At 39.9% G+C, this 16,186-nt stretch overlaps 1 protein-coding gene across 1 annotated transcript in view; it reads left to right on the top strand.

The window, feature by feature from the left end:
* Positions 1-15,876, top strand: part of LOC137183312 (A disintegrin and metalloproteinase with thrombospondin motifs 20) — an 85,747-nt gene extending 69,871 nt beyond the window's left edge. The window contains exons 29-39 of the mRNA XM_067590285.1: positions 713-880; positions 4,945-5,118; positions 6,020-6,190; positions 7,291-7,494; positions 7,682-7,811; positions 9,504-9,598; positions 9,698-9,792; positions 9,993-10,126; positions 11,774-11,865; positions 12,201-12,305; positions 13,008-15,876. Coding sequence (XP_067446386.1) covers positions 713-880; positions 4,945-5,118; positions 6,020-6,190; positions 7,291-7,494; positions 7,682-7,811; positions 9,504-9,598; positions 9,698-9,792; positions 9,993-10,126; positions 11,774-11,865; positions 12,201-12,305; positions 13,008-13,097 — 1,458 coding nt within the window. The 3' untranslated portion in view covers positions 13,098-15,876. The remainder of the gene's footprint in view (positions 1-712; positions 881-4,944; positions 5,119-6,019; positions 6,191-7,290; positions 7,495-7,681; positions 7,812-9,503; positions 9,599-9,697; positions 9,793-9,992; positions 10,127-11,773; positions 11,866-12,200; positions 12,306-13,007) is intronic.
* Positions 15,877-16,186: the final 310 nt, after the last annotated feature.

The raw sequence follows: 16,186 nt of genomic DNA, 5'->3' as shown, positions 1-16,186 counted from the left end.
GAAATCCATTTAGGTTGTTTAGCTGAAATTTGTTTGCAGTTTGTTCACTTGGCCATGAAATGCAACAAGGAAGCTGTTGGTTGTACTGAGTGCACTTGTGTCGAGGTCTAAATCCTGTATATGTAATACTGAGAGAAATATGTTTACATCCATGGCTTTAGGTTATTCTCTTTATGTGTACTTTCTCTTTTTTAATGTTTAGTCAAAAAAGCAAGCTGGTGTATGGTATCTGGATGGCAGCGGTATCTAGCAATGATTTCTGCTTCCCCCCAATGCAGTGGAGGTGAATGAAATTTTGTTGCATTGAAAAATTATTTAAACAAATTCAGCAGCAACATGTCTTTTGAGAAACAGCGTCCTTGTTACCCTGAATAATCCAATACCTCACTATCAACAGTTTTCAGTCGAACTACTTAATTGTACATCAAATATGTTTTTTCTGGCACCAGTTCACTTAATGTGATTGAGAACCTCCAAACAAGGCTGCAGTTTAAAATTCATTATAGAATAATACAATTTAAAAGTGTATTATTTGACTGTTTTGATACCTTTGTAATAACTTAGTGTAACTGCACAGCGTTCACTGAAGCACCATGTCCTCATTTAGTAGAGATATAGAGATATGAAGTTCTACAAGACTTTGCTAATATGCCCTCTTTTCTCTTGTTCTCTACTCAACACCCACCTCCCTTCTCTCCCCTTCACCCTCCAGTGTTCGGTGAGTTGTGGTCGGGGGACCAAGCGGCGAGAGATTGCCTGTGTTTATCAGAACCAAACCAAAATAGAAGAGGAGCACTGCAGTCATCTTCCTCGGCCACGGACACAGAAGGCTTGCCGGGCCCGGGGATGCCCCAGTTGGAAGGCCAACAGATGGAGGGAGGTATGTGTGTTCTTCTCACTGTCTCCTCTGGCTCTCACAAAGTGGCCTGGGCCTCTCAGGGACCACGGAAACTGTAACTGCTGCTAGCAGCTGAAACACAAACACAGCAGAAAGATTCCCAGAGGTTGCAGATGGAGGACGTGTACACACAGAGCACCTGTCCAATCACCACTTCGTTTATTCTTGTTCAAGAGCAATGTGTCATTTCCTCAAGTGTGTACTAGACACCACAGGCTGGATATTCAAAACTGTTTATGTAGCAGTTTTAAATATTCAGAGAAAATGCTGAAATACTTACTAGTAATGTAGTGTAATCTTCAGCTTTACGTATCGACCACACACTGACAAGCGACAAGTGTTTCAAAAACAATTTCCTCACCAGTGTTGCATGACACAAAAAAGCTTGTTCATCCAAATAACATCCCATACACTAAATCTTCTAAAGAGTTTGTTTGTAGCTCAAATTCATTATGAGCTAACTTCATGAAACACAGTAAACACGGAGATCCAGAGTTGCAGCTGATGCGGATGTCAAGCTTGACCTCCCATACAGATGAAAGCATGGTGTCAAGAATGACACAGGTCCTGAAGCACGACAGTTTTCTGTACAGTACCATTGTAGACTGGTGCAACCAGACACTTCCAGGGCAAAGGCCGTACATAGAGGAGTCACTAGGGGGGGTGAGGTCACAGTCACTGCGGAGCCGACCACACAGCTATGCTATCTAAGCATATAGCTGCGACACAGGTTTGGCTCAAAGTCATGTTGAGCTGCTACAGTGAGGAAAATGTTCAAACTCAAAGTTATAGAGCAAACTGAAAAGAGGAATGCTTTGCCACGTTCTTTGTCTTAGAGGAACGAGCTCACTGTATGTTCAGAAACACAGAATACACATATAGAAATTGAAATTTATTGCATCTCAAGGTGGGTGCCTTCTATAAATTCAGTCTTTTCTCACACCTTTTAGTTGAATAATGTTTCCTGATTTATTCCAAAATAATGTCAAAAAGATCTCTCCATCTCCTGTATGATCTCTCTCCCTCTTGCCAAGTAACTGCAAAATCTCAAAAGGTCCACGAAGACCCACGTCTGCCTCCCTCCACAAGACTCCTGCCACTCCCCACTCTTTGAGGGTGTTCTCCTCCCCTCTCTCACTCTCTCTCTCTCTCTCCCTGATGTCTGGAAGCAATCATCTTCCTCCACATACCACCAGCAACCATGAAATCCTCAACTAGAGCATAAAGACATGTTTTATATCTTAATATCCATGCATGTGACAACTTTGAAACCTCAGCACCCACTATTTGAGTTATTCCACAGCTACCCAGCCCTCTCAGTCACCTCTGATGGGGGGGGTGTAATGTTAGTTGAGCGGAGGGGGTGTGGGCTGTCCTTTTAAACCAAGGACATAAGAATCATTCTCCTCTTTTCACTGGCTGCTTGTTATACTGATCACACATATTTACATTGTAATATTGTAAATTGCAGTAAGAGAGTCGGTTCACCCAAATTGCAAAAACATATTTTCTCACATATGTCTTAGCTAGAGAGTCTTGGTTTTATTTTCCCTGTTTTTTCAGATGTGAATCTCTGAAATATCTACCTTTACCCTAATACAATAGAGGTAAATGCAATTCTATTTGGCATTGAAAAACTACATCAAAACAGGAACATCTCTGTAGAAAAACAATGTCCCTGTTACTTTGGATAATCCACAAAACATGCTGTCAACAGGAACTACTTTCTACTGAAATCTATTTAAACCCTTACAGGTACACTGTTTCTGGAAATACATGTTGCTGAATGTTTTTAAATGTACTTTTTCAGTTCTGTTTGCAGCATGAATAAAAATATAGTGTATATATATTTCAAAACCTGTGCCAAAAAACCCTAAAGGTATCTACATGGCTGGATACCACTAGAGGTAACTGAGGAAATATGTTTTATGATTTGGGTTAACTAGTCCTTTAAAGTCTGGAGCTGCTCACTCAACACTATTATGAAATCACAAAATAGTATCATTTTTCATCTATAGTTTCATGATGTCCCCACCATCTCTGATAAAGGAGCTGTAGGTCTTCTGCAGAAATACAGAATCAGGTTTCTTCAGCCGTAGCAGTTAACATTGCCTATAATCACTTAAACAGCAGGTTCCATTTTCAGGCTTTGTAAGACTTTAAAACATTTTTTTTGATTTGAAGGTCAGATTTCTTATGTTGCTTTTTGTTCTCTTTCCAAAACTCAAGACCTTGACCCTTCACATTCAACCACACAGTCTGCAATGATAACACGCGATTGCATTGAGAAATGAGTAACGCAAATACATCTGGAAGTTTTAGGAAATTTGATACTTGCTGTAGAATGCGTAGATTTTCTGACTATGTGAAATTGCTGAGGCCTGGCACTGTTCTTTGAGGTCTGTAGGAGAGTTAGACAGAAATCAGCCTGATCAGCTCAAGCCTTACAAAGCACTTTCTCAGTATGCAGGTATGCTTCTCAAAGCAGATCAAAGAGATTTTTGAGATAGACCTTTGTGTGACCCCAGCTATACGGCTCACAGAGAAGCGACAAACTGGCTTTAGATTTATCTATGTAAGTACATTGTTCAGGAGCATTAAAGCAGCAGCAGTGACATTGCAAACCAAACAAACACTTTAAAATAATGTCAAGTTAAAGTGGGACTGTGTAACCTTTCCAAGAAGAAATAAAACAATCCTCTTTCAAATGACAACTTGAATTCATGATTAAATAAAACGCACCCTTACTTAATTTAATGCACACCCTACTTAGTCCAGTATGACCAGTAGCTCAAAGCAAACTTTAGGTAGATTTTGCTGTTTAACTGACATTACATTTAAGTAATTTTTCTGACTTTATGACACTTCTTCTTGTGCTACTGTTACACTATGTTTTAGCATGTCACAGATGAACATTTCAGTGGTTTTATTCATTCTTCAGTGGATGCATTTAGAGAACTGGATACTGGATATATTGAGGTGTTGACCTTGCACTCTTTTGAAAGTTGCTCACCTAGCACAAATGCCAAAAAAAGTTCTCTTTTGGTTTGCTTCCTTATTGTGTGTATGTGTAATGTGTTGTTCCCCGAGCCCACTGGCCTGTGCCATAGACTTCAAATTGAAATGACACCGCACATATAAAAGTGGCTTTCTAGCTTTTGGGAAAGTTAAACAAATATTAAACCTCCATTGTTTAAACTTTCATAATATAATGAGTCATATTTGAACTTGTTTACAGTTAGGGATTTCCTGTCAACAAATTTACAGACATGTCTTTCATAATGGTGGTCTTTAAGGAAAATGGTTTTGGACCACAGAGGATTTTTCTTGCTGTAGTATGACAGCTGGCCACTGGGACAAATTAGCAGCAAGGAATACACCCATGCACTCCACATGCTCTGAGTCAGGTCCCCTAATGATGATGTCTTTAAGGTAACTAACTCAAGAGAAACTTAGGAAATGAAGGGAACTGAAAGGGCCATTATCCTGTAATTGCCACTTTGTGGCCGCTGTGGCTGAAGGTAATAAAAAGTTACGTAGTCTCACTGAAAAGGGGAACCCCAGTGATTTAGTACTGAACTTCTACAAAATTCCATGAATTTGGAGGACTCACAAGAGATATCCTGACTTTTAGTCCCTAGTATGCCTCACGCTCCAAAAACACTGGATTCTGCATTTCCCATAATGCAATACAGTTATGTCTTTCATTATACCCTCCTGCTTCCTAAAAGCCCATTCGTTTAAACCCCACACCTTGAATTGCAGACTTTGTGTGAAAAATTTGAAGTCTCCAAGCCCAAATTTTGGAAAGCCCTCTTCAGATCCCCACAAGACATTATACAACACTCTCACAAGCTAAGTAGTGCTCCTCCTGACAAGTAAATGGAGCTTCAAGTGTAAAATCAGCGGAGTGCCCCTTTAATGTCAGCTCTGAGAGAACTGCCATTAATATAAGTAGCAAACTTCTCAGAATTCTGAGAGAAACACATATTGAACTCCTGTTTGTCTTTTTCTCAATCAGATGTGTGCTCTGTCTTTTTTACTAGTGTTCTGTCACCTGTGGAATCGGAGTTCAGAACCGAGACGTCTACTGCAGGCTAAAAGGCACCGGAAAGGTTAGAGAGGATCTATGTGACGCTCACACACGTCCTGCTGTCGTCCGGCCATGCCAAACTGCAGAATGCACCCATTACACTTGGGTTGCTGGTGAATGGGAGGAAGTAAGTAGAAACTCTCATTCTTTCTTTCTTTCTCTTCCTACCTACAACACCCACCCACTCAGCTCTCCCAGTGTGAGACAGATGTACAGATGTTAAACCATCTTAGTAAGGATTTTATTGGCTGAGATCTCCACTCTCTTTCTTTGCATCATTAAATGGACAACCTGCAGGTACTCTTGCGCTCTTCTGTCAGTCATGTGGGCTTTGATGATAACCATCAGTCAGTAAATCATATCAAGTCTCGAAGCACTGATGGCCATCATCCCTTTTGTCCTCCTGAATATCACTGTTCTGTGTCACGCTAGCAGGCTGTTTTTTTTACTTGGCTCATCTTTCTTTAATGTCCCGTGCTTTGTCCTTGAAAGCGAGGCATGAAAGAGGGGCACCATGCAGGGACCTCGCACTGTATCCTCCTGCTGCAGGAATGCTTGCAGTGTTCAGATTCCTGTCTATGTTGCCTCGAGAACTTACACCCTCCTTTCTTTCACAGTTTGGCTCTGAAATCTTTTCCCTTCTCATGAGATTGCCATGAAATTCACAAACAGCAGATTTTTTTTCATGATTCTGGTCCATATCATTAGTTAAAATGCTCATATAAAGCATCACTAGTCCAGAGGGAAAGCAGCTTAACTTTCATCTTTTATGGTAACATTGTCAAGTAGAGCACATGTTGGGGATCGTATCATTGAAAGCTAGTGCAGTCATTGTCACACAACACTCTACTTGTGCAAGCCTCTTCAAAAAAAAAAGGGGTGTCCGTTTGTGACCATCTGGAGAGCTAAAGAGGTAGCAAGCAGGGGGCTGAGAAGTCAGTAATTTTGCTGAAAGTACAACACTGCCCCCCCTCTGCCAGCTCGTCTTCACTCTTACTGACTTCTCCCTGTGTTTGATTTCCTTCCAGTGTAATGCAACCTGCGGAGAAGGTATAAGAAGCAGGAAGGTGGGGTGTATGGGCCCAGGGATGACACCTGCCCAGGATGATTATTGTGAACCGTCATCCCAGCCTCCGTCACACCAGCTGTGCAAAGGAGCTCCCTGCCATTACATGTGGATCACAGGGGAATGGTCACAGGTAAGAATAAAATAACAAAGATTGAGCTTTGTTCTACTGCAAATGCAGCTAATGATTATTGTCATTATTTTTAGCCTCACTAGTTTGTTCTATGGATGGAAATCGCGGTCTGCCAGTCTGTTGGCTCACCACTTTGGTCCAGACTGAAATAACTATTGGATGGATTACCATGAATGTTTGTAAACTTTCATGGTTCTTAGACAATGTTTCCTGATGACTTTGTTGATCCCCTGACTTTCCTCTAGCGCCACTATGAGGTTGACCTTTGTGGTTTGTCTTCAGAACCATTGGATGAATTATCATGAAATTTGGTACAGATATTCATGCCACCCTAAGGTTGAATTATAATCACTTTTGTGTTCCCTTAACTTTACATCTAATGTCAACATCAGGTCAAAATGCTAATAAGCAAATGTTAGCATGCTAGTGAATATGGTAAACTATATATGGTATGTGAATTGTGTTATGTTAGCATGCTAGTGTTAGCATTTAACTCTATTCATCACTGTGATTAATTACAGCCTCACAGGGCCACTAGCATGGCTGTGGACACTTAGTCTTGTTTTGATTAATTTTTTAGTCTATAAAATGTCAAAAAATAGTGATGAAAGAGTAAAAAATGCTTACAGTTTCTCAGAGCCCAAGGTAACATCTTCAAATTGCTTGCTTTATCTGATCTGACAGTTTGAATTCCAAAAGTATTCAATTTAAAGGATATAAAACAGAGAAAATTAGCCAATTCTCACACTTGAGAACAAGCAAATGCATTATCCAGCTTTTTTGCTCGATAAAATCATATCCATTCACAAAATAGTTTTTACTTAACTGTCTGTTGATCATCTAATTGGTTAACTGACTAAAGGTTTCAGTACTACATTCTACAATCAATGTTTAAATAGAAATAATCCTAAATTAATAAAGAGAAATAGACCTATGCAGTCCACGAAAAGCTTATCAATCAGATGATAGATTCTCATTAATAAGTACCACTGAAGGCCACATCGAGCAATCAACCTCTGTATTTAATATTACTGCTGCACTATACAAACACATGCCAGTGTTATTAACTGTCAGTGTGTGCGTATTTGTGTGTGGCTCAGTGCTCTGCCAGCTGTGGTGTGGGCTACCAGCAGCGTATTGTCTCCTGCTCCATGATGCCCTCCTCTCAGGCTCCACGCCTGTATGCTGCCCAGTCCTCCTCTGCCAGCACCCACTGTCCAGAGCCCCACCCTCCTGGCACCCGGCCGTGCCTCCTCAGGGACTGCCCACACACATCCTACTGGAAAGTTGGCCCATGGAGCAAGGTGAAACAGAAATCACTTGTTAGGCAGTGAGAAATCCTCTCTAGCTGATTGCCATTTTCACAACACTTGACTTGAGCATTTTAAATGCTGATAAATCTCATTTGCGGATTTTGGTTGCAGCTTATTTCTGAAACTGTTTTGTTACTGTGTGTGTGAATGTTTTTGTGTGTATTTTTGTTTATACCAGTGCTCGCAGACCTGTGGGGCAGGAGTGATGGGGCGCAGAGTGGAGTGTGTGACCTCCAAAGGCCATCTGTCCAAACACTGCCGTCCTTCAGAAAGACCGGAATCTCAAGCTGCATGTCAAGAGAGAGAATGTGAGTTGAACTCCTTTCTTTTCTCCTTTCTTCTCCATGGAGTGCTTACTGCCAACCAGGAATGTGTAGAGTAATGGTATTAAATCGACTGTGCTGTGTATGGCGACCAGCGTATCTGATTGTGTTTATAGAAACTCAACGTTTTGCTTTGTTTTAACACATTACGCAGAACAGCAACCTCCACTTAAAGCCTCTTGGAGTGATTACTTTGTGGAACAATAAATAGACAGTCAGCAGTTTTCTACAAACTGTGATGTGGACAGTCTGTCAAAACGCCTCAGGGGTGTGTGCTGTGGCCGAAGCTGCCTTCATTGTGAACTTGCAAGCACTGTAAAAGCCGTCTGCAAGCAGGTTCGCTCACCTCATTTCAGATGTTTTGACGCATTGGGCTGTTGATTCCCGGCTTCTGCCAAGTCAGGCCCTGTTGAAATTAAAATGATATGCTTGGGTGACGGCCAGTTCTGCAGTAAAGTATTAATACTAATTAGCTAATCAGTGTGATATGGCCTCTACAACACTCTGGGAAAACAGAGGAGGCACCACAAATAATGAGACATTTGCATCAGCTCTCATTTAGGAAGATATTAACCAGGTTACAATCTTTTCTCATAGTTGTGTTTATAGTTTATTTAAAGGTCCCGTATTTTACAGTTTTCCTGAGTTTTATTTGAAGATATCCATAAGAAGGTATGTTTGTGGTTTTAAGTACCAAAAACCATCTCAATATAGTTTTACATCTCCTCTCTCTGGAGCTCTACTAAGAACAGGCTGTTTTGTGTCTGCTCAATGCCCCTCTGTTCTGACTGGCTTTTCTGAGTGCCACACACCCAGGCCAACCAAAGGTAACGGATTATAGCCTACTGTAGCTACTGTAGGTAAAAGGTCACCGGTAAATTGCGATGGCCACCGCTGAGGATAATGTTATCCAACCTTTGGAAGGCTGTGCAATAACAAATTTGTTTGCTGACATCTAACAACTGTGCAGCGTTTCCTCCGCTGTCTGTCTCTCCTCTGCCCTGCTCCGTGTGTTTATAGAAGGGCTAAGCCCCGCCCTTGAGTGAAACACAGAGAGCAGAGGAGAGGAGAGAAACTAGTGCAACCATAATTGACAGCAAAATTCAGTAGAGACTCTCACACTGAGCTGAAATGAAACAAGTGCACATAAATTAGGTAAATAACATAGATTTTTGTTTTTTGAATGTATAGTTGTTACATCACAACCTTATGGAAGTCCAAACGGCTCGTTTAAAGGCACATTTTCTGAATAAGGGCTGTGAGTATTTCTCTGTGGACTGAGCATTTTGATACTTTCACAGTATTTTTTTATATCACCTATACCTGCTTTATAATCAAAAATGGAATGGAAATCTCCCTTTCTACAATATGGGACCTTTGAAAGAAACAAAATTAACAATTAAATACTTATACAAGAGGAGGCTGAGGCTGAGGAGAGCAGGCAGCAGTATAGCAGTGAGCATGAATATGCATACAAATGGAGGATGTATGGGACATGTAACTATGAAATTACTTCCGTGCCTGCCTGAACTCCCACATGGCTCCATTAGTTTTCGCTCTTTATGGCATTTGTTGATGACAGATTTATGGCAGTGGCAAACCTCAATGTCAAAGATTTTGTTTCTTGTTTCTTTACTGTTGCACTAAAACAACCTCCTTTCATATTTCTTCTCCTAGGCCAGTTGTTCACTTCCTGCCGTGAGGTCCAGATGAGAAAGGGTGTGAGGATAGATGGGGAATACTATCTCAAAGTCAAGACCCGGATCCTACAGGTGTGTCTGTTCTGTCAGAGTTGCTCCGCCACACTTCATGACTCAACCTGCAGCTTCCCAACAGGATCTCATCTGTTGTCTCAATGTGTTTGGCTTTAGATTTACTGTGCCGAGATGCAGACTGATTTCCCCAAGGAGTATGTGACCTTGCGCAGCGGTCAGACAGACAACTACTCCGAGGTGTATGGGCACAGGTGTGTATAATCCAGTGGTGATGGATAGCCACTTGAGCTGTGACTCAATGGAGCTTTGGATACGATTGTGTAATGTGTAAAGAATTATTGTACTTCCTTTAACACCAGGTGCATACAGTAAAATTTAGTGTTTTAGGACTGTTCAGATTCATGTGTTTTGTCCTAAATAAATCTTAACATTAATTGTCCTTACACCAAAGGTTGCTGAACCCCTTTGAATGCCCATATAATGGCAGCCGAAGACAGGACTGCGACTGCAGGAATGACTACTCAGCAGCAGGATACACACTCTTCCACAAAGTTCGCCTGGACCTGAGCTCCCTGAGGATAATGAGTGCGTAATTACTGTGTGATAGCCTTACAATGTTGTAATGAGACCACACATCAGTGTTGTTTTAAACCCCAAACGCCTCGTCCCATAGCGCTTAATAATGCCTCATTCTAAAGCCTGGGCTGTCCAAATGCACTATGTGCTGCCTTTTTTCCACACTCCCTCCTCTGAAATCATAATAATGACCTTTCAGCGCGCCATGTTCACATCACAAGGCGACTTGGAGAAACTGGGCCTCTCAGCAACACGTGAGCATGAGAATAAAGGAATGCACGTGTGCACGTACAGACATGCGTGCCTGCTCTCAAGCACAGACAGACAATATGTAATTCTGCCGAGCATATCTTTTCTTGGTGAGCACATACAAGAAGACTGAAGACACAAGCGCGCAGTGCAAGCACACACGCCTGTGCATGCGATCACATCAGTGTCAAACACTTACTCATAATAGCATGTGAGTGATCGCACACTCAGAGACAGACACGCACACTTTTACACACACATCTTCAGGCCATACTCCTGTACTCATTATTACAGTCAGCTCCACCTTCCCTGTTGTGACCAAGTATGCCTTTGATTAGAGTATGTGGATTAGTCTATTGTGTACACACAATGTGTGTGTGTGTGTATGTGTGTGTGTGTGTGTGTGTGTGTGTGCTTAGAGGGGAAGTTGGATTAGAACCTACATAGTCATCTTCCCATCCTCTTCATCTGGTCTGGGTCCTGACAGCACATGTTCCCACCCTTCGTCTGCATGGTACTCATTTGGCTTTCAGGCGGCTTGAAGAGAGCTGAGGGGGGATAATGAGTTCAAGATGAAGGAAAGATTATGAAGAGGCACTGCTTTTGTGTGCCTTGCGCATCCTGTGAACTTTATCATCATTTCATACAGACAACATGAAGGGAGGGCAGAGAAAGGTACTGGTCATGTTATCATTTGTGATGTGGGGGAAAGGAAAATGGCAAAAACTAAACAGCAGACACAGGGAAACAGGGTTCAGATTTATTTACTGAATTCAAAATGTAAATCAAAGATTTTATATGCATAACCAGTTAACTCTTAGACAGGATACACTACAGGATATATAAGTAGCTGTGTTCATAAAAGTGGTTTCTTTCTGCCTCCAGTTACACCTCAGGGAAATACCCAGGTTCACCAGCTCTGAGGTTTATAAATCTCTTATAAAATATTTTATCATCTCTTTAACTTTTTTGTGAGAGCAATGCACACAACATTCAGGTAGTCATTAAATAAACAGCTAAATAGCATAGTAACTTTAAATTTTAGTTATTTGGGTTTTAATTCTTAAAAATGACTTGTTATTTGAAACTTTTGTTACTTAAAATTGTTGGATACTGAACATAAATAGAGTTGTCAAGGGACTTAAAAGATTTCAGATTTTCTAAGTAGATTTGTTACTGGATGCAGATTTGAATCCCAACCCCAACTGAGAGACGCTTTTACAAACAAGACACCATCTGGCAGTGTCACAGTGAAGTGACATTGACCCTGCAATGAAATTTAACTGCATAAACTGTACTTAGTGATGTTCTGTGTGGTTATTTACCTTACAGCAGCTGTCTTCACTCTGTGTTTACTTCTGCTGTTGCACATTGTGACTCTAGATTTGTATCTTTGCTGTTTAACAGTCACAGACCTCCACTTTTCCCATACTCTTCTTGGTCGACCTGTGCCCTTTGCTACAGCGGGAGATTGTTATAGTGCAGCCAAGTGTCCACAGGTTGGTGAAATACTGTTCATCGTTGCCTCATAGCGGTGTAGCAATGTGTGTTTCATGTGTGTTCTTTGTGGCATATGTTTGTTAGTGGCCTGAAGGTCAAAGAAGTGAGATTTGCTCATATAATTTCCTGGGCCTGATGCAAATATGCCATTGAGCAAGGCTACTACTCAATTACTCTGTTAGAGATGCTCATCAGCACAATGTATTGTACCTGTAGTTTGTGTTTAAGCCTCAAATCCTCTGTAGCTATTTCCAAAAACCATTGCTAGTTCTTGCTCGACATTCCTGGTTAAATAACTGCTCAGAAATAACTCAAGTCTGATGTGTGTTCGCAGGGTCAGTTCAGCATTAATCTGATTGGCACTGGCCTCAAAGTGGCTGAGGCCACCAAATGGACATCTCAGGGCAACTATGTTTCCGTCAAAGTCCACAGATCTGAGGTAAGAAGCGGTAGATTTATATGTTTGTCTTTTGCATTGGATGACGCTATGTGGCTCTTAAAGGACAAGATGTGTTATTCTATATTCTATTCTATACAAGCCCATTTTTCCTACTAAGGATGTAAATCTTTAAAAACATCTAAAAAATAACAGCTGGGTACTGCAAGTATTAATCAAACAGGAGTAAACAGTGCATTTCTCGGGGACTATTATCAGCCACCAACTTATACAAATTAAGTGCACTTGTGAGTATTTGTTTCACCAGGACGATTTATGTAGCATTGACTCAAAATAAACTACAGTCCCCATGTTTATCGTAACAAAGGAACATGTCACTGAGTGCAACAATGTGACTCATTTATGAGGACAACAATGGAACTCTTTGACCCTTTGAGGAAAAAGCTATATCAAGCTACACAGTCAAAACTTGCTAGTAGGATCAATTCATTCTTGGTTTTGGTCTTTTCATGGATAATAAAAAAATATTGAATATTATCAGTGTTTTTCCTTTTGTTATACATTTTGTTATGAATGTAGTTTTACTGGGGTGTAATTGTGCTTCGTGTTGGGTCTTGTCATCTGAATTGCCCTGTTGTATTTCTGTCTGATTCACTGAAGAGGAATCCCCAGTGACATTTATGAAGCTCTGTAAAAAGTTGCCCTTTGCCCACTCTTTCCTCTCTCATTTTTCCCGGTCCGTAGGATGGAACAAGAATCTACGGTCGCTGTGGTGGTTTCTGTGGGAAGTGCATTCCCCAAGCTCACAACGGCCTACTCCTTCAAGTCCAGTGAGGGCAATGCAGAGACCAAACCCCTAAATCAACCTGAAGACAGTAGCCCAGGAATATGCAATAATAGTGATTTGTTGGACCCCATAGTCATCTATAAGTGTGGTGGAAAAACATCTAAATGTAATGATCCTACAATAACATCACCAGTTCAGTTCCAAATGGCAGCTAAAACAGACAAGACACTACGGACTGTGCAGTACTACAGGGTCACTGTCAGGTCCTTCAACCAAACTGATAACTCTAAACAGTGTTGCAATGCAATCAAACGCATTGTAATCTAAAAGGTTATTTTTCCTCAGACACAGATATGCATTTTTAGTATCATACAAAGGGATACAACACTTCAAAACACTGGGAAAGCAACTGCACATACAGGAGAACAACTTAACAGACCTTTTCCCATGACATGAGGTATTCTCATCTTAAAGTAGCAAGTTTTTATTACAGTGTTCTGTCAAATGAAGTGCGTTCTGTTGATAAGAATAATTTCCAGAATTTTATCATGAGGTGCCTGGAATTAATCTTGTTGTATGTTACCTTATTCGTATTATATACATATATTTTTAAAGGTACACTGTAAGCATTTAGTTGCAACTTATCCTACTGACTTTGATGGAACAGTATACAAGTAAACATATGTATTAATAATCATTGCAAGACATATGAATAGTATGCAAGGGATGGTTGTGCAATTGTCTTATGTCTGCCGTTAAGCTGATACAGAAAATGAATAATACAAGAACAAATTGTATCTGTGGTAAACATGAAGCCACAGCTGCCAGCTGGTTAGCTTAGCTTAGCACAAAGGCTGGAAATAGGGGGATAACAGCTAGACTAGCTCTGTCTTATGTAACAAATTCCACCTACTGGCACCTCTAACACTGGGTGCAGTAAATTCCTGGAGCTGGCACCCGGATATAAATTGGAATGGCACTTTTCTTTGGACTGAGCCAGGCTAGCTGTTCCCCCTGTTTTCAGTCTTTATGCTAAGCTAAGCTAATTGGCTGCTGGCGAAAGCATCATATTTACCATACAGATATGTTGGTGGTATCAATCTTCTAACTCTTGGCAAGAAAGCAAATAACCATATTACCCAAAACATCAAACAAATTCTTTAAGGCTCAAGACTTACATAAAGAGTAAGCTTGCAACTAACTACTGATATCCCTCCAAACCTGCCTTAAGTCAAAGGTCAAACTTTGATACATTACGAGTCTTTAGAACAACTACAGATGATTTTAGTTTCCATTATTATGTATTTCTAGAGTCTGTTGCTGCATCTGTTGTCAGGTATTTGACAAAACTACTGAAAACTGCATAGAAAGTCTATTGACTGACACACGCCTGTCACATAGAGACAGATAAACACTAGTGCTGTGAGGAAAAAGATTAAATATTTCAATATTTTCTACTGTTTAACTATATAAATTTAATTTGGCTTTTTATTTTTAGACATTTTTTTTTGTGTCTGTGTTTTTCTTTAATTTCATCACACAGACAAGTTCTCATCTGTTACACCGTGACACAGTATCAGGTGTGATGTCTCTCCTCACACCCTTCAGTGGGCCTACTGTAGGTACCTGCAACACCTACCTCTCACAAACCATACTCTACTGAGATATGTGTTGTAAAATATTTATGTTTGACCATATTTATTCTGTAATGACTTGTAGATATGTTCCATGTTTTAAGGTACAATGACTACTACCAACAGTGAAGCCATTGTCTGTTTATTTTTTTGTCCTTTGTCTGCTTTGCTAAAAAAAAAAAAAAGGTATTAGCCTACTACTATTTGTAGTGTATAACCACTAACTTTAAATGAGGATCTTTTGAATGGTGCTTTTGAACTACTAGAATTACCTCTAATCTTGAGAAGGAAAACACTGGCTTTGGGAATGATACTCGCTGTGGCAGAGCTTCAGTTCTCTAACTGTCAGGGTTTGGCGTAGAAGTCTCTTCAGCAGATGTAGGATCTGCCTATAAAGCATGTCACAGTCCTCTTATTAATGTAGCTGAAAATCTAGCTGCAAGGTTGCCAGATACAGCAGATAAACCACTGCATGAGGAAATCTGCCCTTGAGTAGTACTTCACTCATCATGACTGACTTTCACCATGACCACTACTACAACTCTGTATATTATGCAACCTAACATGCTGGTACTTTGATGTTAAGCTTTAACCAAAGTTAGAAGATAGATGCAGATTCGACTTTTTTTTTCTTCTCAGACAATGCAGCTTCTTTTGATTTAAAGAATGGCTGAAAAATAAATAAAAATAAGTCAATGAGCAGCTAGAAAACCTTTGGCTATCATTTATTTTTATGATGGTCAATTGTGCTATGAGGTCTGTATCAGAAATTTAAAGAATACTTGATGCACTATGTGCCATAAATTTTGTAGAAATGTAATCCTGTTTTTTTTGTTTTGTTTTGTTTTTTTTGTAATAACCGTTAAGAATTGTAACTTATGATATATGTGTATTTTTAATATTCATACTTGAATTGTAAACAGTGTGCTAAATATTGAATGGGCATTGGTACTGAATAGAGAAACAGTGTGCTTGTTTGCCATGCTTTATCCAAAGATGTTTTTAAGAATCATATGTACCTACAGTATGTATGTAGCCTGTATAAAAGAAATGAATGATTGATTCTGGTGCTATGGTTACTAATTATATCAATACTGTATGTCTTGCTACTACTAACGCTGTTAAAAAATGAGTAATAATTAAAAAAAAGCTTTTTAGCTGACTCACAAGTTGATTTATGTTTATTTTATTTGCACAACACATTTAAAGATCTCATCAAGACATGTTTTAAGATGTACGTAAAATAAATAATACTAAATAATAATTTGTCTCATATAGTTTTTCCACACAAAAATCTACTCCTCCTTTATTAAAAATTCCACAATCTATCAATATGCAAATATTTTTCATTTCAAAAGTTTAACTAATTCACTGAAAAGTCCATTCTCTGTATATGTATATGTGCACTGGAGGTTTAAAGTTTGTGTCACACTTGTAAACTGAATACTGGACCAAGACTGGGTCCAAGCTAGTTTTGATGTCACAAATCCTTCTCATAGGTA

The sequence above is a fragment of the Thunnus thynnus genome, chromosome 5 (genome assembly GCF_963924715.1).
Source record: "Thunnus thynnus chromosome 5, fThuThy2.1, whole genome shotgun sequence".
NCBI lineage: Eukaryota > Metazoa > Chordata > Actinopteri > Scombriformes > Scombridae > Thunnus > Thunnus thynnus.
This window is presented reverse-complemented; position numbering and strand designations above follow the sequence as displayed.